At 44.8% G+C, this 21,531-nt stretch overlaps 4 protein-coding genes across 8 annotated transcripts in view; 2 read left to right on the top strand and 2 right to left on the bottom strand.

Moving 5' to 3' along the window:
* The window catches only part of LOC115171739 (interleukin-6 receptor subunit beta), a 30,403-nt gene extending 29,108 nt beyond the window's left edge, over window positions 1–1,295 (bottom strand). The window contains exon 1 of one of the 3 annotated variants that reach the window (XM_029728834.1): window positions 994–1,295. The gene's annotated coding sequence lies outside the window, so the exon portion shown is untranslated. Of the gene's footprint in view, window positions 1–838; window positions 950–993 lie in introns of those variants that run through there. The other 2 variants (XM_029728831.1, XM_029728832.1) reach the window with 2 other exon arrangements.
* A 782-nt stretch (window positions 1,296–2,077) lies between these two features.
* On the bottom strand, window positions 2,078–4,792 carry LOC115171738 (relaxin-3-like). Its single transcript, XM_029728830.1, has 2 exons — window positions 4,432–4,792; window positions 2,078–3,460 (listed from the first exon to the last, which is right to left on the bottom strand). The coding sequence occupies exons 1-2, from the start codon at window positions 4,622–4,624 to the stop codon at window positions 3,195–3,197; spliced, it is 459 nt and encodes a 152-aa protein (XP_029584690.1). The 5' UTR covers window positions 4,625–4,792; the 3' UTR covers window positions 2,078–3,194.
* Window positions 4,793–8,633: 3,841 nt separating this feature from the next.
* Window positions 8,634–12,854, top strand: LOC115171737 (uncharacterized protein K02A2.6-like). The gene has a single exon (XM_029728829.1). It carries the CDS (start codon window positions 8,722–8,724, stop codon window positions 12,808–12,810), a length of 4,089 nt encoding a protein of 1,362 aa, XP_029584689.1. The 5' UTR covers window positions 8,634–8,721; the 3' UTR covers window positions 12,811–12,854.
* An 800-nt stretch (window positions 12,855–13,654) lies between these two features.
* The window catches only part of LOC115171736 (MHC class II regulatory factor RFX1), a 22,476-nt gene continuing 14,599 nt past the window's right edge, over window positions 13,655–21,531 (top strand). For 2 of the 3 annotated variants that reach the window (XM_029728827.1, XM_029728826.1), the window contains exons 1-6: window positions 13,655–13,812; window positions 17,394–17,656; window positions 17,858–17,986; window positions 18,908–19,020; window positions 19,758–19,862; window positions 21,357–21,454. In XM_029728827.1, the coding sequence (XP_029584687.1) occupies window positions 17,416–17,656; window positions 17,858–17,986; window positions 18,908–19,020; window positions 19,758–19,862; window positions 21,357–21,454 (686 nt within the window). In that variant the 5' untranslated portion in view covers window positions 13,655–13,812; window positions 17,394–17,415. Of the gene's footprint in view, window positions 13,813–17,393; window positions 17,657–17,857; window positions 17,987–18,907; window positions 19,021–19,757; window positions 19,863–20,048; window positions 20,431–21,356; window positions 21,455–21,531 lie in introns of those variants that run through there. The other variant, XM_029728828.1, reaches the window with a different exon arrangement.

Here is a 21,531-nt window from a genome sequence, read left to right as displayed (position 1 = left end):
TAGTTTTAACCATGCTTTGAGGATAGACAGTGTTTGTTTACATTTACATTGTTTACAAACATTGGAGTAAAACAAGAATGATCTTTGGTGATAGGTGTTGTTCACACAGTAACGTGCAAACCTTTTCAGTGTTACAGCCAATGATTTATATATACACTAGATGACTGCTAGGGGGCGATGTGTTGAAGCCACTGTGCCTCCAGCTTGGCACTCCCTCCCTTACTGTTGTAAAAAATACTTTGGAAGCTATAAAAATGTATGTATTAATGTCAACATTCGTTTTTGCCACATGTATTCTATTATAGACACCTTAACTGACAAGGGAAAAATCTGTTGTTCTGCCCCTGAACAAGGCAGTTAACCCACTGTTCCTAGGCCGTCATTGAAAATAAGAATTTGTTCTTAACTGACTTGCCTAGTAAAATAATACATACTTTAAAATTATATTATGTGTGCTTAACATAAACATTTTAAATACATGCAAATGTTTTCCTTAAAAGTAATTTTTTTTAGAGATTACTAATGTTACTGCCCCACTACAACAACAAAAATTACTAAAATACATGTAATTTCGTCCTTGAAACATTTAATGGAAATACTGTAGAATTTCATTCATTCCTATAGATTGATGTTCCTACACTGGCCAATACATAACAATCAGCAATCCAGGGTTTATATACATTGGTTACATATCTGTCACTGTCTTCGCCACTGACATATCTGCCACTCTGTGTATTGTGTAGCCTACATACATGTGTTTAAGCCAAAAGCACATGATGCCAAAAGCATCTGGTTTCTATTAACCATTGTTGTCATGTCATGATGCAAATTAACTTACCATAGCCATAAGTATCGAGATGAGAGTCAACATTCAAAGTCTTGTACTATTTCAAGTCTAAAAACGTTATACTGGTAGGCCTAATGATCAATATGATTTCGGCAAACTGTAAGTTATGTTGAAAACTAAGTGGTTCGAAAAATAAGAGCTATTACCTCGTCATCAAGAAAGACATCAAAATAACGGAACTTCCATCTTTCGCCAGCATTCTATTGTACATTGAATTAATGTTTGCGATGTTTACGTGCGCTGAAGTTTGGCACACTGGTTATATTTCATTCCAAACTATGCTTCCTCCCTTGCATCCTCGCTCAACACCCTTTCACTCGAAATGATCAGACTGAATAGGTGAAAGCAATATGGCAGAAACTAGATTGGATATGTGTGTAGACCTAACTATTTCTCACACACCCAGCTTGTCTATGATCCGCAAAGCGGAGTGTAATGAGCCCCGAAGGGAGTGGACACGTCTCTAAAAAGCTCTGTGATCTGTCTATATCCCGTCTACTTTGTTTTACGGAAATTGCCTTTGGCAGCGATCCCCTATCGCATCAATTTTAACCCTACTTAATAAGGGTGTTTTCACATATAGTCAGTCCTCTTTAAAATAACTGATCTCAGTCCTCTTTAAAGTGAACTCTGGTGTAAAAAAAGCAAAATATCTCAGTTCTCTTTGTATTCACACTTTCCTTTGAATGAGGACTCCGTTTTGCATTTACATTTCTATGTTTAGAAGGGAACCAAGATCTTTTCCCAACATTCACTTAATGCACTGTGGGTTTTTCAAAGTGCAGGCGGAGCCATTCAATCAGAAGGTGTTATCGGACAGCTGATATACCTTATACCTACCTACATTTTGGAAGCTAATAGATTGCATTTAGTGAAAAGATGAGAGATAATAATTGTAATCAGAATATACTTTTAACATGCAAATAGTATTGGTAACATAATAAATAATTTATGTAGGCCACTGCCACTTCCAGATTGTATCAGTTTTGTTCAGTTCCCTTACTTGACCCCTCAAAGGAGCCCCTGTGTTTTATTCCAGTGGGATTGTGCTCCATTTCAATGAGTCATTTTATTCAAAACGCAATATTTTTGTTCAGTAGAATTAAAAGTTGCTTTACACATGTCATAGGCCAACTCCATTATGTCCCATGGCCCTATGTTTTCCTATGTCATGATTCTGGCATTGGCCCTATCGGTGGCTGGTGGGAAAACATACCAAAAGTCAGAATGTTAAGCAAATCAAATCTTTATTAAAACCTTTATAACAGGTTCATAATCCAAAATAAAACAGATTTGACAGATACATTTTTTTTTTAAAGGGCCATGTGAATGACGACAGTGAATGGACAAAAAGTACGAAGGATCCAAAAACAGCAATGGAGAAAGAGGTCTGGAAACCACATTTCATCACAGGTAGCCAAATTCCACACGTATAGAGACAGGAAGATATCGGTATTCAGTCCCAGTCGGTAATGACGTAATAATAAGGAATTCCCATAGACCACGCCCATAAATGGGGGAAAACCCGCGGATTTTTTTGTTATACAGAAATAACTAAATATGCCAAAATACTCCTGTGTTGTTCAATGTACATGTAGTAGCCAGGTCAGAAATTCCGACCTATGGTTCGCAATGGTCTCACGTTGGGAAATAGAGCCTGCGAGAAGAGCCCTGTGGCTTCAGACTATTCGGTGTGGGAAATGTGGGGACGCGGTGTCCAAGTAGGCTATACGTAGCTATGTGTGTGGAAAACATTTCATCACAGTTAACACATTTAACTTGTTTAGCTCATACTGTCCGTTTGTAATTCCACTAGCTGGATAGTCAGATTGTTTGTGTTGTTGGTCTTGGCTAGCTTAATGTCCCGGTCGGTAGCTAGCTCTCACTCAAGTTGCTGCTAGCATTGTCATGAAAAAGGGCATAATAAGAGAAGCCCTACAATATTACGTTTTTCTAAGTAGTGAGAACGCTAGGGAGAGGCAATATTGAAAAATAATCTTTAGACGTGTACTTTTCTTAAATTTAGTTTTGTAATTGACTAAAACAAGCAGACAATGAGAAACTTGCGTTTGAAAAAGATAACGTTTTTGCTGTGAGCCAATGAGGAAACCTAGGTAAACACAGGTTGTTTTACAGGCAGGTAGGGTCATGACGTTCAATCTAATACCGACTGGGTCAATATGGAGAATAAGGTTAAATTCTCCCTGCACAGTTAACATGATACTTTAACTCAGAAACACTGGGGAGAGCAGTTAGAAAAACAGAGAGAGAGAGAGAGATATGAGAAAATACAAGGTATGTGTAGGGCTATGTGTGTGCATGGGAGGGGAGAGAATGCGGTGGATTCTCAGCAAAGGGAGCTGATGTCTCCCTTGCTGCAGCCCCACTTGCAGCAGGCATTGGACAGGCCCACCACCACATCACGGCCCTTACGGTCTGACATACGGAGAGCCTCCAGTATCTCCTCTGAGATGACGGAGCGGGCTGGCCTGCTGATGAACACCCCACCCTCCTGGACATGCTGGAAGGGACCCTCTGGGACCTGGGAGTCTGAGTTCCAGCCTTCAGATGAGTCCTCGTCATGGGAGCTGAAAGGGTCCTGAGGGAAGTCTCCTAAAATGCAGTTTATAATAGGAGTGTTGAAATGTGATATTGACTCTCAGTACTGCTCAATTTATACATTCAAAAGTCAAAGATTACTGTGTTTCTATTTCAAATCAAATGTTATTTGTCACCTGTGCCAAATACAAGTAAAAAATAGATAAGTCAATTTTTTAAATAAAATAACAAATAATTAAAGAGCAGCAGTAAAATAACCCTAGCGAGGCTATATACAGGGGGTACCGGTACAGAGTCAATGTGAGTAGCAGTAGTTTAAAAGGGGGGGGGGGGGGGGGGCAATGCAAATAGTCTGAGTAGCCCTTTGATTAGCTGTTCAGGAGGCTTATGGCTTGGGGATAGAAGCTGTTTAGAAGCCTTTTGGACCTAGACTTGGTGCTCCGGTACCGACTGACGCTTGGTAGCAGAGAGAACAGTCTATGACTAGGGTGGCTGGAGTCTTTGACAATTTTTTTAGCCTTCCTCTGACACCGCCTGGTATAGGGGTCCCGGATGGCACGAAGTTTGACCCCAGTGATGTACTGGGCCGTACGCACTACCATCTGTAGTGCCTTGCGGTCGGAGGCCGAGCAGTTGCCATGTCAGGCAGTGATGCAACCAGTAGGATGCTCTCAATGGGGCAGCTGTAGCACTTTTTGAGGATCTGAGGACCCATGTCAAATATTTTCAGTCTCCTGAGAGGGATTAGGCTTTGTCGTGCCCTCTTCACTACTGTCTTGATGTGTTTGGACCAATGCACAATACATTTAATGAAAAAAATATAATTGACTGTGTGGATATAATACATTCCAATGGACAAAGCCAGTGATACAAAAAAAGCCAACATAGTCCTTTCCCTTTACTCAGCAAACCATAAATCACTGATAAATTGAATCAGGTGCATTACTGCTTGGCTAGAATCTAAATGTGCACAATTTAGAAACACAATGACCCAATAAAAGGCTTGTCCAGCCGGCATGCCTCACCTGCACTCCCGAGTGACCGTCTCCAGCGAGATCCTCCACAGGTGAAGATGACCGCCCGGATGAACTCCCGGCCACATAGCTTCACTCCATACGTGGGGCGCTCCATCCCCTGCACCCCAGCCACTAACAGACACACAGCTAATACCAGTGTTTTCCACATCATGTCCCAGGAGGTGAAAGAACGAGTGAGCATAAAAGGAGAGAGAATAGATTCTTCAGTGGTAGACTGGGCTGTTTGAAGCAGGTGTTTTTCTTAGTCTCTGTGGTGGCGAGTGTTGTGTGACTTCCCCAGTGACCTGGTATTGGTTTATAAAGGGGTCCTCAGCCATACGAGGTAGACATGGAACTTGCACACGCACACCCTCCTAACCAGGACAGTCATAGATAGGAGAGAGAGATAAACCCAGAGACCTTTATGGAGACAAAGCACTGACCAAAGGTGGCATAATTAGCCAATACTGCTCAAACGCGACGATGATGTCAGAGTAGTTTGTAATCTGATTACAGGAAAAACGAATTTTCTGGATGTCAAACCCACATTTCATTTGAATCCTCACCTGCACCTTTTTTGTGGTCATCAGCCACCTCAAACTCACTTGATCACCAGACATTTCTGCTTATGCAAAGCAAGTGTTAATGTGCAGAGCCACAGTGTAGTGGTAACACTCCCTAACACGTACATACAAATCCCATCCGGAGACCAGGGTTCAATCCCTGTGTTCAATCCCTGTGTCCACCCTTCCCACTGTTTCTCCCTCTTGTCTATTTCCTCACTATCTGAATAAAGTGTCAAAACATCTTAAAAATACATATTTAAACTTGATCAAATCTTCTACAGGGGTACAGTAGGAATGTTGGGTATGATGACACAGTTCTGAAGTGTGATGTCAAAATGTCGGTATCAAGAACATGTTTTCTCAAACACAAATACCCAGTTTAGTACATACAGTATACTACAAATGTACATATGTGCTACATTTCAGTAGTGGAAGATCCAGCCTACCGACGGAGGAGGAGCTGTGACTGTGGACGACGACGAGGTGCCCGTTGAGGAGCTCCGTGACCTGTCTGTCAAATGTCTCTACATCTATGCTCCCTCCTCTCAAGATACTACCTTTCTGAACTGCCAATCATCTAAAGGTGACCATTGCCAAAATACTGGCAGATCCCTACATTTGTTTTGTTAAATAGTTTCTGGTTTATTTTGTTTTCAAAGTGACTTTGAGATTCTGCTTGTAATGAAAAGCGCTAAATAAAATACATATGTTTATTATTATATAGAACTTACTTTCAAGTAAAACTTCAACTCTTCCCCTATACCACTTCACACCTTTTCAGTGCTGATTCTGTGTAACCCCAGCTGCTCTGATTATTCTCCCATGACTTGCTTCTCCCCTCATATTTCTTCATCTCTCTCTCTCTCTGAAAAAAGAGGGATGAAGTCACAGGTGGGGGGTTCACACAGCAAGGAGTAGGGGGTGCGTGCGACGGAATGAGGCAAAGCGGGTGACATTTTCAAAGGCAGATAGCATGGAAGTCATCATCTGAGTCAAACAAAGGCTGGGGCCCTATCTGTGTCACCGCATAGTTAAAGGTCTCCCATTTCAGAATTGACAATGGATTCGTGAATTTGTAATTAATAGGTTGATAACAATGCGAACAACATGGTATTTCAGGGGGACGATGGAGACTCATTTGCACATTGTCTAGTGGTGAGTGACCAGGTGAGGAGGTTAAGAGAGTGACATTGATGGCGACTGAATGTGTTGCTTTTTGAATAAATTGTTTGTGGCCAGTATGTAGACTTTGTCTGTATACATGTGTATGTTTGTGTGTGTGTGTGTATTTGTGTGTATGTGTGTGTATATGTGTGTGTGCGTTTTTGTATGTAATCTCAGCAAAAAAAGAAACTGCCCTTTTTCAGGACCCTGTCTTTCAAAGATAATGTGCCTTAGGCATGCTGCAAGGAGGAATGAGGACTGCAGATGTGGCTAGGGCAATACATTGCAATGTCCGTACTGTAAGACAACGCTACAGGGAGACAGGACGGACAGCTGTTCGTCCTCGCAGTGGCAGACCACGTGTAACAACACCTGCACAGGATCAGTACATCCGAACATCACACCTGTGGGACAGGTACAGGATGGCAACAACAACTGCCCGAGTTACACCAGGAACGCACAATCCCTCCATCAGTGCTCAGACTGTCCGCAATAGGCTGAGAGAGGCTGGACTGAGGGCTTGTAGGCCTGTTGTAAGGCAGGTTCTCACCAGACATCACCGGCAACAACGTCGCCTATGGGCACAAACCCACCGTCGCTGGGCCAGACAGGACTGGCAAAAAGTGCTCTTCACTGACGAGTTGCGGGTTTTGTCTCACCAGGGGTGATGGTCAGATTTGCGTTTATCGTCGAAGGAATGAGCGTTACACCGAGGCCTGTACTCTGGAGCAGGATTGATTTGAAGGTGGAGGGTCCGTCATGGTCTAGGGGGGTGTGTCACAGCATCATCGACTGAGCTTGTTGTCATTGCAGGCAATCTCAACGCTGTGCGTAACAGGGAAGACATCCTCCTCCCTCATGTGGTACCCTTCCTGCAGGCTCATCCTGACATGACCCTCCAGCATGACAATGCCACCAGCCATACTGATCGTTCTGTGCGTGATTTCCTGCAAGACAGGAATGTCAGTGTTCTGCCATGGCCAGCGAAGAGCCCGGATCTCAATCCCATTGAGCACATCTGGGACCTGTTGGATCGGAGGGTGAGGGCTAGGGCCATTCCCCCCCAGAAATGTCCGGGAATTTGCAGATGCCTTGGTTGAAGAGTGGGGTAACATCTCACAGCAAGAACTGGCAAATCTGGTGCAGTCCATGAGGAGATGCACTGCAGTACTTAATGCAGCTGGTGGCCACACCAGATACTGACTGTTACTTTTGATTTCGACCTCCTCCCTTTGTTCAGGGACACATTATTCAATTTCTGTTAGTCACATGTCTGTGGAACTTGTTCAGTTTATGTCTCAGTTGTTGAATCTTGTTATGGCCATACAAATATTTACACATGTTAAGTTTGCTGAAAATGAACGCAATTGACAGTGAGAGGACGTTTCTTTTTTTGCTGAGTTTATGTGTGTGTGTGTGTATGTTTGTGTGTGTGCAAGAGCGCATTCCCTCCCCAATATTTCCCCCTAGACATAACTAGGACAAAACAAACAAACAAAAATTGGTCACAATTCTTGCAGCTATGTCAGTCGCTGGGTCTGTACTTAGTCACTGGTAAGCTTTGAGGGGACTCCTATGGTAGGTACACCTACAGTTCATCCCTTGGCAGTGGTACTGTAGATTGCTTTACCACTGATCCCAACCCAGAGTCTCTCAGAGCATTCACAGCCAGCCCACTGACACACCTATCAGATCACAGCAAAATCCCAGTCTATTTGAAAAGCGCAATATTTAATCATGAGGCATCAAAGCCAAAGGGACTGCATATACTATGACATGCTATCGATGGAAGGAAAGTAGTATAGAAACCTACCAAAAGAAAATTGGGCAACAACAAATTCAATCCCTTTTAGAAAACGTTTCACTGCAATAGTTAAACTTGTCATTACAAAGCCTAAAGTATATTTGACCTTTCAGCTAGCTGCCTTATCAAATCTAAAAATGTCAAGCAGACAACCTAAGAAAATTAACAACAATGACAAATGGTTTGATGAAGAATGCAAAAACCTAAGAAAGAAATTGAGAAACATATCCAACCAAAAACATAGATCCATGTATTTCACTGTGTTTCCCACGCCAATAAATCCCTTTACATTAAATGTGAGAGAGAGAGCAGGAGAGACAACAGAATCCATGTTTAACTACTCATTTTCACTCAGTGTTCATATACAGCGTTGTTGTTTTAGACAACTAAATTCACTGATCACTCATTTGCAATATAATAGTTATGTCACTTCCACTTAACCTTATTGCTCTTGTTATAGTGTGGACACTATATAAATAATTACATGGTTATTATTGGCATTAACCTTGACCTTTCCCCTTTTGATGATGTCATCACCAAGAGTGAGTTCTGTGCAATGTGATTCTACCACCGGCTGAGTGGGCTATATAGTTCTGTTATATTTGTACCGTTTGTACCTGGCAATACACCTTTAGGTTTGGGTTGAAAGTAAAGGAAAGTAATATCGAAATGCGTGTGGGCATTCCTTGTCAAGTTACTACACCTTTTTGGCGACGAGGATAAAACTTTATCAACTTGTACAGGGCGAGTTAGCTAGCTAGCTTAATGAGCGACGGAGAGCAGGTGCCACTGGACGGAAACGCCGACGGGGACAATCAGCAGCAAGTGCAAATCGCTAACGAGGATCAAGGACAGGTTGGCGTTATAATGGCAATGTTTGGGACTATCACTGAGTTTGTGGAAGAGAACGAAGACTGGACGGAATATGTGGAAAGGTTGGGACACTTTTTCTTGGCAAATGGAATCATAGATGAGGCTAAACAGCGCTCTATTCTCTTGAGTGTGTGTGGGGCTAAAACCTACAAGCTAATGAGGAATTTGGCTACACCACGGAGACCGGGAGAAATTCCTTTTGGGGATCTAGTTGCTCTCGTTCAGACTCACCACAATCCAAAGCCTTCAGTGATTGTCCAGAGGTTCAAGTTTAACTGCCATTTTCGGAAAACAGGTCAGTCTGTTGCTAACTTTGTTGCTGAATTACGGGAACTCTCTGAACATTGTGAGTTTGGGGCTATGTTAGAGGACATGCTCCGTGACAGATTAGTCTGTGGCATTAATGAGGACAGCATACAGCGCCGGTTGCTTGGGGAAGCCACACTGACTTTCAAGAGGGCATTGGAACTATCTCAAGGGATGGAGATGGCCGCTAGTAATGTGAAAAATATTCAAAAGGCCAACAGTGAAAGTTGTGCAGTGCATCAGGTGACAAAAGAGGCGGCAGGAAAAAGGGGAAAAGCAGTGGAATGTTTCAGATGTGGAGGGACACATTATGGTAACAACTGTAAGTTCATGGAGACTGTCTGTCACAATTGCAACAAAAAGGGACATTTAGCAAAAAAATGCAGGGGTCCTAGGAGCAAGCCAGAGGGTGGGCGGACTGGGCTGGGCAAGTTCACAGCACCAAAGCCTCAGTCAGCAGCGCACCACCTAGAGAGCACAGAGGAGGAGGACAAGCATTGTTCCTACAACATGTTTAAGGTGAGGGAGCCGCGCGCAGAGCCTATTTATGCTACAGTGGAGGTAGATGGAAAGCAGATGAGGATGGAGGTTGACACGGGGGCCTCTGCCTCTGTCATAAGTGAGGAGACCTACAAACAAAAATGGGGCTCAAGACAGGTTTCTGCCCTCACACCGGCAGGGATCAGACTGCGTACGTACACCGGGGAGACCATACCATTGCTTGGGGCTCTAGAAGTGAACATTGCATACAACAGCCAGGAAGCGAGAGCACGGCTCCTGGTGGTGAAAGGGAATGGGCCTAGTTTACTAGGGCGTGACTGGCTAAACAAAATACAACTGAGCTGGGGTGAGATAAAACACACCCGAGTGACTGAGGATGTCATTCAAAAATACCCAGAGATTTTCAAAGAGGAACTGGGCACACTGCAGGGCACTACAGTTAAGCTGTTCGTGGATCCTCAGGCCGAGCCTCGCTTTTTCAAACCCAGGACAGTGCCTTACGCCATGAAAAAGAAAGTGGAAGATGAGTTGGAGCGGCTGCAGGAAGCAAACGTCATTACTCCCGTTCAGTTCTCCCGCTGGGCAGCTCCTATCGTTCCCGTTCTGAAAAGTGACGGCACGGTGCGTATATGTGGGGACTACAAACTCACCATCAACAGGGCCTCTAAGCTAGACGCTTACCCGCTGCCACGGGTGGAGGACTTGTTCGCGACACTGGCAGGAGGCAAGACGTTCTCAAAGCTTGACATGAGTCACGCCTACCAACAGCTCCTCCTGGACGAGGACTCAAAAGAGTATGTCACAGTCAACACGCACAAAGGCTTGTTCAGGTACAACCGCTTGGTTTTCGGAGTGGCGTCCAGCCCAGCCATTTTCCAGAGGACAATGGACAATCTGCTGCAGGGGATCCCTCATGTAGCAGTGTACCTGGATGACATCCTGGTTACAGGGGAGACGGAGGAGGAGCACCTCCACCATCTGGACCAGGTGTTAAAGAGATTCTCTGAGGCAGGGCTGCGCCTGAAGCGTAGCAAGTGCACATTCCAAGCACAGAGTGTGACATACCTAGGTCACAAGATCACAGCGCAGGGTCTGTGTCCTGTGGAGGACAAAGTCAGGGCAATCAAGGATGCTCCAAACCCCAAGAATGGGTCAGAGCTCAGGTCGTTCCTGGGCATGGTGAACTACTATGGGAAGTTCCTCCCTGAGCTGTCAACAGTGTTGGCTCCACTTTATCAGTTGCTCCACAAAGACTGTAAATGGAAGTGGGGGCCAGCACAAGAGAAAGCTTTCAAGGAAGTGAAAGCACTACTACAATCAGCACAACTTCTGGTTCATTTTGACCAAGACAAAGAGATCATCCTGTCATGTGACGCCTCACCCTATGGCGTCGGGGCAGTACTCTCTCATCAGATGGAGGACGGGTCAGAGAGACCCATTGGATTTGCATCACGTACGCTGACGAGTGCTGAGAAGGGTTATTCACAGTTAGACAAGGAAGGTCTGGCCATAGTCTTTGCTGTGAAACGCTTCCATCAGTACCTCTACGGTAGTCATTTCACCATATGCACTGACCACAAACCACTGATGAGCCTTTTTAGTGAATCAAGATGCATTCCGCCCATGGCTTCAGCAAGGTTACAGCGTTGGGCCCTGACACTGTCGGCTTACCAGTATACGATAGTGTATAGAGCGGGGAAGGACAATGCAAATGCAGACGCGCTCAGCCGTCTCCCGCTACCAGAGATGCCTGCCACAACTGTGGTGCCTCCCGAGACAATTTTCCTAATGGAGAGATTGTCAAACTCACCTGTGAATGCCAATCAGATCAAACAGTGGACAGACCGGGATCCTATCCTGTCCCAAGTGAAAAGATTCCTGATGCAGGGTTGGCCTCCTGTCATAGAGGATGATGGACTAGGACCTTACGCAAAGCGCAAAACGGAGCTGAGTGTGCAGGATGGCTGCATACTCTGGGGGTCCAGAGTGGTTGTTCCACCCCCTGGCCGTGCACAAGTCATGGATGAGGTCCATGAGGCTCACCCGGGTGCCTCCCGGATGAAAAGTTTAGCCAGATCTTACATCTGGTGGCCTAACATGGATCAGGAGGTAGAAGACAAAGTTAAATCATGTTCTGAGTGCCAGATCAACCAGAAGATGGCGCCGCCCGCGCCACTACATCTGTGGGAGTGGCCTGACCACCCATGGTCTAGGCTGCATATAGATTTTGCAGGCCCTTTCATGGGTCACATGTTCCTTGTCATGGTGGACGCACACTCCAAGTGGCTGGAGGCGCACATCATGAGCAACATCACAGCGACCACAACCATCGAAAAGCTTCGGCAGGTGTTTTCAACCCATGGTCTGCCGGACTCTCTGGTGTCCGACAACGCAACAACGTTTACCTGTGATTTGTTCCAAGAATTCATGCGGAGAAACGGGATCCGCCATGTCCGCAGCGCCCCGTTTCACCCGGCCTCAAACGGCTTAGCGGAGCGGGCTGTGCAGACACTGAAAGAGGGGCTCAAAAGGATGACTGGGGGAACCATCACTACTAAGCTCTCTCGGTTCTTGTTCCAGTACCGCATCACGCCACAAACAACAACAGGACAGGCTCCAGCGGTGATGTTAATGGGCAGAAGGCCAAAAGCTCACCTGGATCTACTGCGTCCGAACATCAGAGCACGAGTGGAACGGAAGCAGGAGAAACAAAAAGAGAGACATGACCACCACGCAAGGGAGAGACAGTTAAAACCCAATGACACTGTCTACATCCGCAACTTCACAAGCAGCCAACGCTGGTTGCCAGGTATCATTCTGAGTCAGAGTGGTCCCGTCTCCTTTGTGGTCAAACTGACTGATGGTCGAGTCATGCGCAGACACCAGGACCATCTCCGCCTGCGCTATGACAAAGACAAGACCATGTTTTCAGACGGAACAGCTGTGGGTGGTAGTATACAAGTTGAAATCCCACAGGAAACAGCATCTGAGGAACAGGGGCATTCAGTGGTTCCAGCAGAGGGTGATGGACATTCTCTCACAAACACCCAACCCGCTCCTGTGCCCTCAGACCCAGCTCCACTGGGACATGCCTTACCTGTGTCTCGTAGCACACCAGGAGTACTGCGCAGATCACAGCGTAGTCACAAGCCTCCTGAAAAACTAACTTTGTAGTTGAGACTGAGAGACTCGTGGTGTTAGTGTTTGTTTGGAGCAGCAGACTTAGTTGAAAAGAAATAAGGACTGTCATTTTATTGTTGTTGTTTTGGTTACATTTACCGTAACACCAGCAGAAGTTCTACAGTGTGGTGTAGTAAAGAGAAGAAAACACTAATGTGGTTTACTTGTTAACCTTATGTTTTCCTTACAGGGGGGGGATTTAAATTGAGGGGGGAGAAGTGTTATAGTGTGGACACTATATAAATAATTACATGGTTATTATTGGCATTAACCTTGACCTTTCCCCTTTTGATGATGTCATCACCAAGAGTGAGTTCTGTGCAATGTGATTCTACCACCGGCTGAGTGGGCTATATAGTTCTGTTATATTTGTACCGTTTGTACCTGGCAATACACCTTTAGGTTTGGGTTGAAAGTAAAGGAAAGTAATATCGAAATGCGTGTGGGCATTCCTTGTCAAGTTACTACAGCTCTAAAAGAGCTTGCTACACTAGGTCTAGGCCTACACAATAATAAAGTTGCATGCTTGCAGACCAGGTGACATTGAGGTCGCATTGTGTAACTTAATGTAACATTTTATTTCAACGTATCTGATCAAATAAAACGGCGATCAAACTGGGATACAGTGTTACTACCAAATCACAAGTTGATTGACATTAGAATAATCACATTTCTATCCCGGATATGGCATCCGCCTCAGTTGTTTAATTTCATGTTCAAGCTGGACATGGGTTTCTCACAAATGTGATGGAGTGCTTTGTATCAACAAATTATGTGGTACTACCACTTTAAAACATGTTGGGAGTTGTCTGCCAATCAGCGCGAATGAGGGGGAGGGAAGAAAGCGGGTGGGTAGCAACAGTTGCCCCGGTGAGGACGAAGCGCCATAGCCACGGTAGCCCTGGCGACAAGAACCCAGCAACGAGAATCAACAACAACAGCCTGAATCCTTGAAAAAAATAAAAACACCGGTGGGAAATTCACTTGGAATCAGAGGTGAAACTCTAAACATATTAGATAGCTTACGTGTGCTTCTTACATTTCAAATGAAACATTATGTTGGATGCTGCTGTTCTTTTGCCTGTTTCAGTAGCCATTTATAGCAAACTGGTTGCCAACGTCTCTAGCTAGCTAACTTGCTTGTTGGCTCATCAATAGTGTCTCTTGAAACGCGGTGTCTGAGTACATTATGCCTGACATCACGCTTTAATACCCAGGCCGTTGTTATGGCGATGTCAAATGCACGATATGGGTACAAAATGGCGGGTGTAGTAGATACGCGAGACAAGCTAACGACCGTTAGCTAGCTCAGCTGTTGACATGCAGCTTGCTGACCAGCTCGAAGCTAATGTTAGCTAGCAGGCTACGTGGAATACCACAGTGGCGTGTGTCAAATAATGTTCTAACTTTACCTATCTTATCAGCTTTAACGCAAAATGTCCTTCTGCCTGGCTGAGACAGAGGTTGACTAGTTAACCAACGTTAGCTAGCTAGTTGCTGCTAGCCAATCTCACTGCGAGCTGATAGTAGTAGCCTGGATTTAAAAAAAGCTAACTAAAGATGCATTGTAATTTGGTAAATAAAGAGAAATAGCCGGCCAGAGGTTTTAGTTCTCAAGCCCGTACGAAGGCAAGAAAGGTGGCACTGGGAAGTGAAGTCAAGCAAGCAATGTAAAGAGGGGCGTGTCAGTGAGGGGCGCGACTGACTATATTATGCAGATATAATTACAGTGGCAAGGACCTTGAAATATGGGGGGGGGCATTTGCGTTAATTCCAAACAGTAACTCATTCACTTGGAGAGCTAAACTGAATTTTGTCCAAACATGTATATCTTCGTCTCATTTTGGCAACAGCAAAGGTCATATATAGTTATTTGCTGAGTATTGGCTACTCAATAAAACCCATACTATTGAATAGGCTAAAAGGGGTGAAAATGGTAGTGTTCTTGAAAACATTTTGCTTCACATCTGTAAGCCTGCTATACTGTTATAAATTCCACAGAGCAGTGTGTCTTCTGTATATGAGAGAAAGCAAGTGAGAGAAGGGTTTGGTACTTTAGGGAGAAATAGACATGTCAAGGCTAGAGGCTGGATATTCTATTCTAAAAGAGTGGCCTAAATTCTGTAGTTCGTCCAGACACCATGTTATTACCCCTTCATTAACAGTGTAAATTACAAGTGAACTAAAAGTAAAAACAACACCAATGCTTTACGGCAGTGTCAATAGACAAGCAGAATGGAGACGGGTTTCCCCACTTTACTCATGTTGCAGTCCCGTGAAGCTCAGTTGGTGTGTTCGATTCCCGCGAGGGACCAGTACAACAAAAAAGTATTAAAATGAATGCACTCACTACTGTAAGTCGCTCTGGATATGAGTGTCTGCTAAATCACAAAAATGTAAATGTAAAAAGCCTTCTGGCCTGTGGCAGCAGCAGTCACATTAGAGATGACTGATCGCATTACAGGTAACGGGACACCAAATGCATGCCTTTCTTTCCCTTCAAGCCTTCTACTTCCCCACACCTCTTCTCTAGCTGTACCACTCTGGAGGGGAAATCTCAGTCATAAGTGAATTGACTCATTATTATGCCCAGACAGAATATGTGTAAAGAAACAGAAGTTCCCCATGTGTATAGCAATTTCAATTATGGAATTAATTAGAAGCAGTGCTACAATACATTAATTACGGTGGTATAATTGTTTAAAATGTATGTAAACTGTGTTTAAACTTCTCTGTCTGTATTCTGTCTCTAAATGTTCTAAATGTTTTCTATCACTAGCAGCACCATATCACCAAGTACAATTCAAAGTATGTGGCACATGGCGAATATAGGTGATTCTGATTCTGAGACAGCGGTAAAAAGCCAGGTGTTGATAAGAAACCTCTCCTGCTGGGTTCCATCTGGCCTCACTGACTCAATCATTATCACGTTAAGGAACAGTCTGGATGATGATGATAGGGCTCCATTAAAGATAAAGCAACGATGTAACAATTACTATCTATAGCTACACTGAACAAAAATATAAACACAACATGTAAAGTGTTGGTCCCATATTTCATGAGCTGAAATAAAAGATCCCAGAAATGTTCCATACACACAAAAAGCTTAATTCTCTCAAATTTTGTTCACAAATTTGTTTACATCCCTGTTATTGAGCATTTCTCCTTTGCCAAGATAATCCATCCATCTGACAGGTGTGGCATATCATGAAGCTGATTAAACAGTATGGTCATTACACAGGTGCACATTGTGCTGGGGACAGTGAAAGGCTACTGTAAAATGTGCAGTTGTATCATCACAACACAATGCCACAGATGTGTCATGTTTTGAGGGAGCATGCAATTGGCATGCTGACTGCAGGAATGTCCACCAGAGCTGTTGCCAGAGAATTGAATGTTCATAAGCCACCCTAATGTCGTTTTAGAGAATTTGTCAGTACTTCCAACCGGCCTCACAACCACAGACCATGTGTAACCACGCCAGCCCAGGATCTCCACATCTGGCTTCTTCACCTGCGGGATCGTCTGAGACCAGGCACCCAGACAGCTGATGAAACTGTGGGTTTGCACAACTGAAGAGTTTCTGCACGAACTGTCAGAAACAGTCTAGGGGAAGCTCATCTCTGTGCTCGTCATCCTCACCAGGGTCTTGACCTGCCTGCAGTTCGGCTTCGTAACCGACATGAGAAAATTCTCACCTTCGATGGTCACTGGCAGGCTGTAGAAGTGTTCTCTTCACGAATGAAACCTGGTTTCAACTGTACCGGGCAGATGGTAGAAAGCGTGTATGGCATCATGTGGGCGAGCGGTTTTCTGATGTCAACGTTGTGAACAGAGTGCCCCATAGTAGGGGTGGGGTTATGGTATGGGCAAGCATAAGGTACGGACAACGAGCACAATTGCATTGTATCAATGCCAATTTGAATGCACAGATATATTGTGAAGAGATCCTGAGACCCATTGTCGTGCCATTCATCCGCCTCCATCAGCTCATGTTTCAGCATGATAATGCACAGCTCCATGTCACAAGGATCTGTACACAATTCCTGGAAGCTGAAAATGTCCCAGTGCTTCCATGACCTGCATACTCACCAGACATGTCACCCATTGAGCATGTTTGGGATGCTCTGGATTGATGTGTACGACAGCATGTTCCAGTTCCCGCCAATACCCAGGAATTTCGCACAGCCATTGAAGAGGAGTAGGACAACATTCCATAGGCAACCATCAACAGCCTGATCAACTCTATGCGAAGGAGATGCGTCACGATGCATGAAGCAAATGGTGGTCACACCAGATACTGACTGGTTTTCTGATCCACGCCCCTGATTTCCTTATATGAACTGTAACTCAGTAAAATCTTTGAAATGGTTTCATGTTGCTTTTATATTTTTGTTCATTGTAGATTAGCCTGGTCCCCGATCTGTTTGTGCTCTTGCCAACAACATTGGTGTCATTGTCAAGCCAAACACAATAATTCCGTCAGGAATTGGCAAGAGAGCAGAATAAGACTGGCACCCAGGCTTCAGCTAGATCTCTCAGCTAACAAGATTTTATTTTATTTTTCACATATTCAGTGTCTGAGTCCCAGTTCTCGTGATGGCCACGACAGGCTACGTTGGGGAGTTGCAGCCCGTGACGACCCAGCCCCAAGGGGCAGCGAGTGGGAGTGTGACGGTGGCCGGACAGTCCTCAGCCTCCGCTGCCCCACACACCGTGGTAGCTCCAACGCAGCAGTTCCTGGCCGAGCTTCAGACCACGGTGGGGGCTCCTGCAGCCGCAGCAGGACAAACCACACCCCCTGCACAAGCCACTCCCACTGCGGCACAGAAGACAGCAGGTATTGTTTCTGCCAGTATAATTTTTTATTTGGTTGTATTACATTTATTAAATGCGATGTATAAATAAATATTTCTATAGTTTCATTGACACATTTATGGACTTTTACGTCATTTTGAGTGATGTCTTATAGGTATGCATCAATTCAGATGCTTATGACAATGTGTATCATGCAAAGAATAAACCCTAGTGTCTGTATCAGTTGTCCAGGTGGCGCCCACACAGGCTCCTCCCCCCCAGACCCAGTATGTGACGGCTGAGATCCAGGGTTCCTCGTCACAGGCCAACAACGCCCAGAACACCCCCCAGTACATCGTAGTCACCGTCACAGGTGAGCCGGGCTCAGCATCACATCACATGCTACTGACTGTAGACTTGATTTATCTGAAGTCATGACTGACACTAGACTGGTCCCAGATCTGTTTGACAACTCCTATGGTCATTGTCACACAGACATAAGAGTTGGCAAGAAAGCACAAACACATCTGGGACCAGGCTACATTATTGCGGCATTTCATTCAGAAACCTGACAATTTGTATTTATAAAATTTTATTGAACCTTTATTTAACTAGGCAAGTCAGTGAAGAACAAATTATTATTTACAAGGATGGCCTACCAAAATGCAAAAGGCCTTCTGCGGAAATGGGGGCTGGGATTAAAAATAAAAATAGAACACAAAACATGTTGCAAACATTATTTTATCTTAGAATAGGTACAATATGCTTTATAGAAAATATCAATTATAAAACTAAAGATAAATTACAATCAGATTACATTGGTGTCACGTTCTTAGATGGGCCTGAGAGAGAGAGGAAGTAACAAGTCTCACAGCTTCCTGTTCAAGCTCTGCTCTTGATCTTAAGAGAGCCGTTCTGATTCACCGTTTCTACCAAATGAGTCTAAAAACCTGCAATGAGTGGAATGTCTCTGACTGCTGTGAACTCTGTCCCTGTGCTCTTGCTTATCATGAAGAGGTTGTGTACTGTAATATGTGGGTGTAGTGGCTCAGAGAGAAGTCACAGTTTCATATTGGCAGGTCTCGCTCTCTCCCTCTCTGTTTTTCTCTCTCCCTTTCTCCCTCCCTCCACACCCCTCTCTCCCTCTTTCTCTTTCTCTCTCTCGCTCTCTTCCTTTCTCTCTTTATTTCCCTTTCTCTCTCTCTCTCTCCCTTTCTCTCTCTACCCCCCCTCTCTCGCTCTTTCGCTTTCTCTCTTTCTCTCTCTCCCTTTCTCTCTCACTCTCTCTCCACAGAGGGCTCTCTTCATTCAAGTGACTCTGTGTCTGACTCCAGCCCTCCTCCAGCTGTGGTACAGCAGACTGGGGTTCCCACACAGGTGGTGCAGCAGGTGCAAGCAGCACAGCAGGTAGAGGTCCCTTCCCCTCTCTCATTCACACCTGGGTCATGTTCATTAGGCACCAAACAGAAGAAAATGAATTAAAACAGAGAGGTGACTATCTGGACTTTTTTCTGTTTCATGCCCTAATGAACATGATCCTGGTAGACACGTGATATTGCAACAATTGCAACTCACTTGAAACCACACAGAAAAAATGGTTTATTATTCGCAACTCATCATAAGACTTGGTGAAGCCAAAATAGTGCTGACGTAAAGTATTTAAGGTGTCTAGCATTGGTGCACTATTATGTGGAAAATGAGAAGTGATAGTCTTAGCAGTTATGGGTTTTACGGCAACAACCTCTGGACAAACCAAGAATTGAGGAAAAAGTTTATCAAAACTAGCATTTGCTGTTCCCCGAGAGAACTTGGCCGGAAATAGCTCAAAATACTTACTAGTCTCTCAAGCCTATGGTGTTTAACTGCTCTCAGATGGCAAAACAGTAACTCAGATGTTTTATTGTCACACACTGGATAGGTGCAGTGAAATGTGTTGTTTTACAGGGTCAGCCGTAGTAGTACAGTGTGAAACATGTGTTGGACAAGTCAGGACATGGGAAGAATGGGAAGCATGAGGAAAAATGTTCCGTTCTCGTCACACCCAGTTTGAGCTGATGTTACAGGAGTATTATCTTAGCTACCAGACGCTATTGTCTTAGCTACACACTGTGTGAATCTATCTGTGTTGTGTTTACTGTCCTTAGAGGTCAGTGGTGCAAGCAACGTCCCAGATCACAGCCAAGACTGAACAGGGTATCACCACCCAGCTGAGTGTCACCAACCTGCAGCCTGTCCACCTCACTCAGGAGGTAAGACACACACACACACACACACACACACTCTCAAAAATGCATAACACACACATGCACAAGACATAAACAGAACACCACACATAACACAGAAATAAACACACACACATAACCATCCTTTGAGCTAAATATAGTATATATAATTCAACAACCACACGCTGTATTGCATTGTATTATGTATTCATTTGGTCCTGCTGAGACATCACAACATTTCCCTCCTGGTTGGTTCCAGAGTTTGCATAGCAAACAGAGAGAGAGGGATGAGACAGACGTAGGGAGAGACCGAGAGGTAGAGGAGGAGTGGACAACAGCAGAGCAGAGCAGGACAGACGCACAGTACTTTGCATGGGTGCCGTCAGACAGACACCCAGACATGCAGACAGACGGACACACCCTCCAGGAGTTCCCCTCCTACTTCCCCATCTCCCTCCCCCTGGCCTTCCCTCCCTTCGCCTTGTCCCCGTCGGTGCTCTCGCTGGGCTGGGAGGGGATGGAGATGGGAGGCTACCCCACGGTCACCACAGCCCAAGGACAGCCACTCCTGTTTGACGCAGCCTCTGCCCTCAGAGTAGGTCTATTAGGTAGAATTTCTGGCTTAGTCTCCCACTACTAAGTGCAGTTTTAACTTAAAGATGCACTATGCAGAAATTGCTCCGCCATTTCCGGGCTCCCGAGTGGCGCAGTGGTCTAAGGCACTGCATCTCAGTGGAAGAGGCGTCACTACAGTCCCTGGTTCGAATCCAGGCTGTATCATATCCAGCTGTGATTGGGAGTCCCATAGGGCGCTGCACAATTGGCCCAACATCGTCCGGGTTTGGCCGGGGTAGGCTGTCATTGTAAATAAGAATTGGTTCTTAAGTGACTTGCCTAGTTAAATAAAAGTTAAATAAAAAATTGTTTGCCTGATTTCACTTTATGTGACAAAACAAGCAAGTATAAGTGTGTTTCATAAGCTGTTTGAAGCTGGTGTACAAAACCTAGTAAAAGACGCAAAAACGGAACTTATGAACAGGAAGCAGAGAAATACATAGAACAGATCTACCACTTCTAAGACTTGTTTTAGTGAGAATGACAGATCCATAACACAGTTATATGTGAATGGAATCGGGTCACCCCAAAATGACTTATTGCAGCTTTAAATGGAAGTTAGGTATCCTAGAGAGGCTATCAGTGGGTAACAGAGTGGAGTGGGATTAAGGCAGAGACAACACAGTAGGTAGGAAAGAGCAATGTGAAGGTTAAGGGGAGCAGCCTGCAAGTCAAGGTCATTTTCCCATTGAAGTGAATGAGCCTGTGATTGATGTGGTATGCCTCATGATTGACTACGGTTGAAATATTTGGACACACTTCAAAGGAAATTGGAGGAGGGGGAGTAGATTAGTGTTTTGACCGACTCTGTGTGTGTGTGTGTGTGTGTGTGTGTGTGTGTGTGTGTGTGTGTGTGTGTGTGTGTGTGTGTGTGTGTGTGTGTGTGTGTGTGTGTGTGTGTGTCAGGTGCAGCAGCAGCTCCAGCAGGTGCCAGTGCAGCATGTGTACACCAATCAGGTGCAGTATGTTGAAGGGGGAGACAACAACTACACCACCAGCACAATGTAAGCTTTCCTCTCCACTACTCTCTCTAACACTACCTGTCTATGGTGATATAATGCTATGCCACTATGCTTATATA

This window comes from Salmo trutta, chromosome 32 (assembly GCF_901001165.1).
Source record: "Salmo trutta chromosome 32, fSalTru1.1, whole genome shotgun sequence".
Lineage (NCBI taxonomy): Eukaryota > Metazoa > Chordata > Actinopteri > Salmoniformes > Salmonidae > Salmo > Salmo trutta.
Note: the sequence above shows the minus strand (reverse complement) of the source record. Positions and strands in the feature narration are given on the sequence as shown.

Coding starts and splice junctions, on each gene's coding strand:
- LOC115171738 (XM_029728830.1), bottom strand. CDS start 4,624: ATGCTCACTCGTTCTTTCACCTCCTGGGACATGATGTGGAAAACACTG. Junction 3,461..4,431: donor ACGGTCACTCGGGAGTGCAG/GTGAGGCATGCC, acceptor ACTGCATTTTAG/GAGACTTCCCTCAGGACCCT.
- LOC115171737 (XM_029728829.1), top strand. CDS start 8,722: ATGAGCGACGGAGAGCAGGTGCCACTGGACGGAAACGCCGACGGGGAC.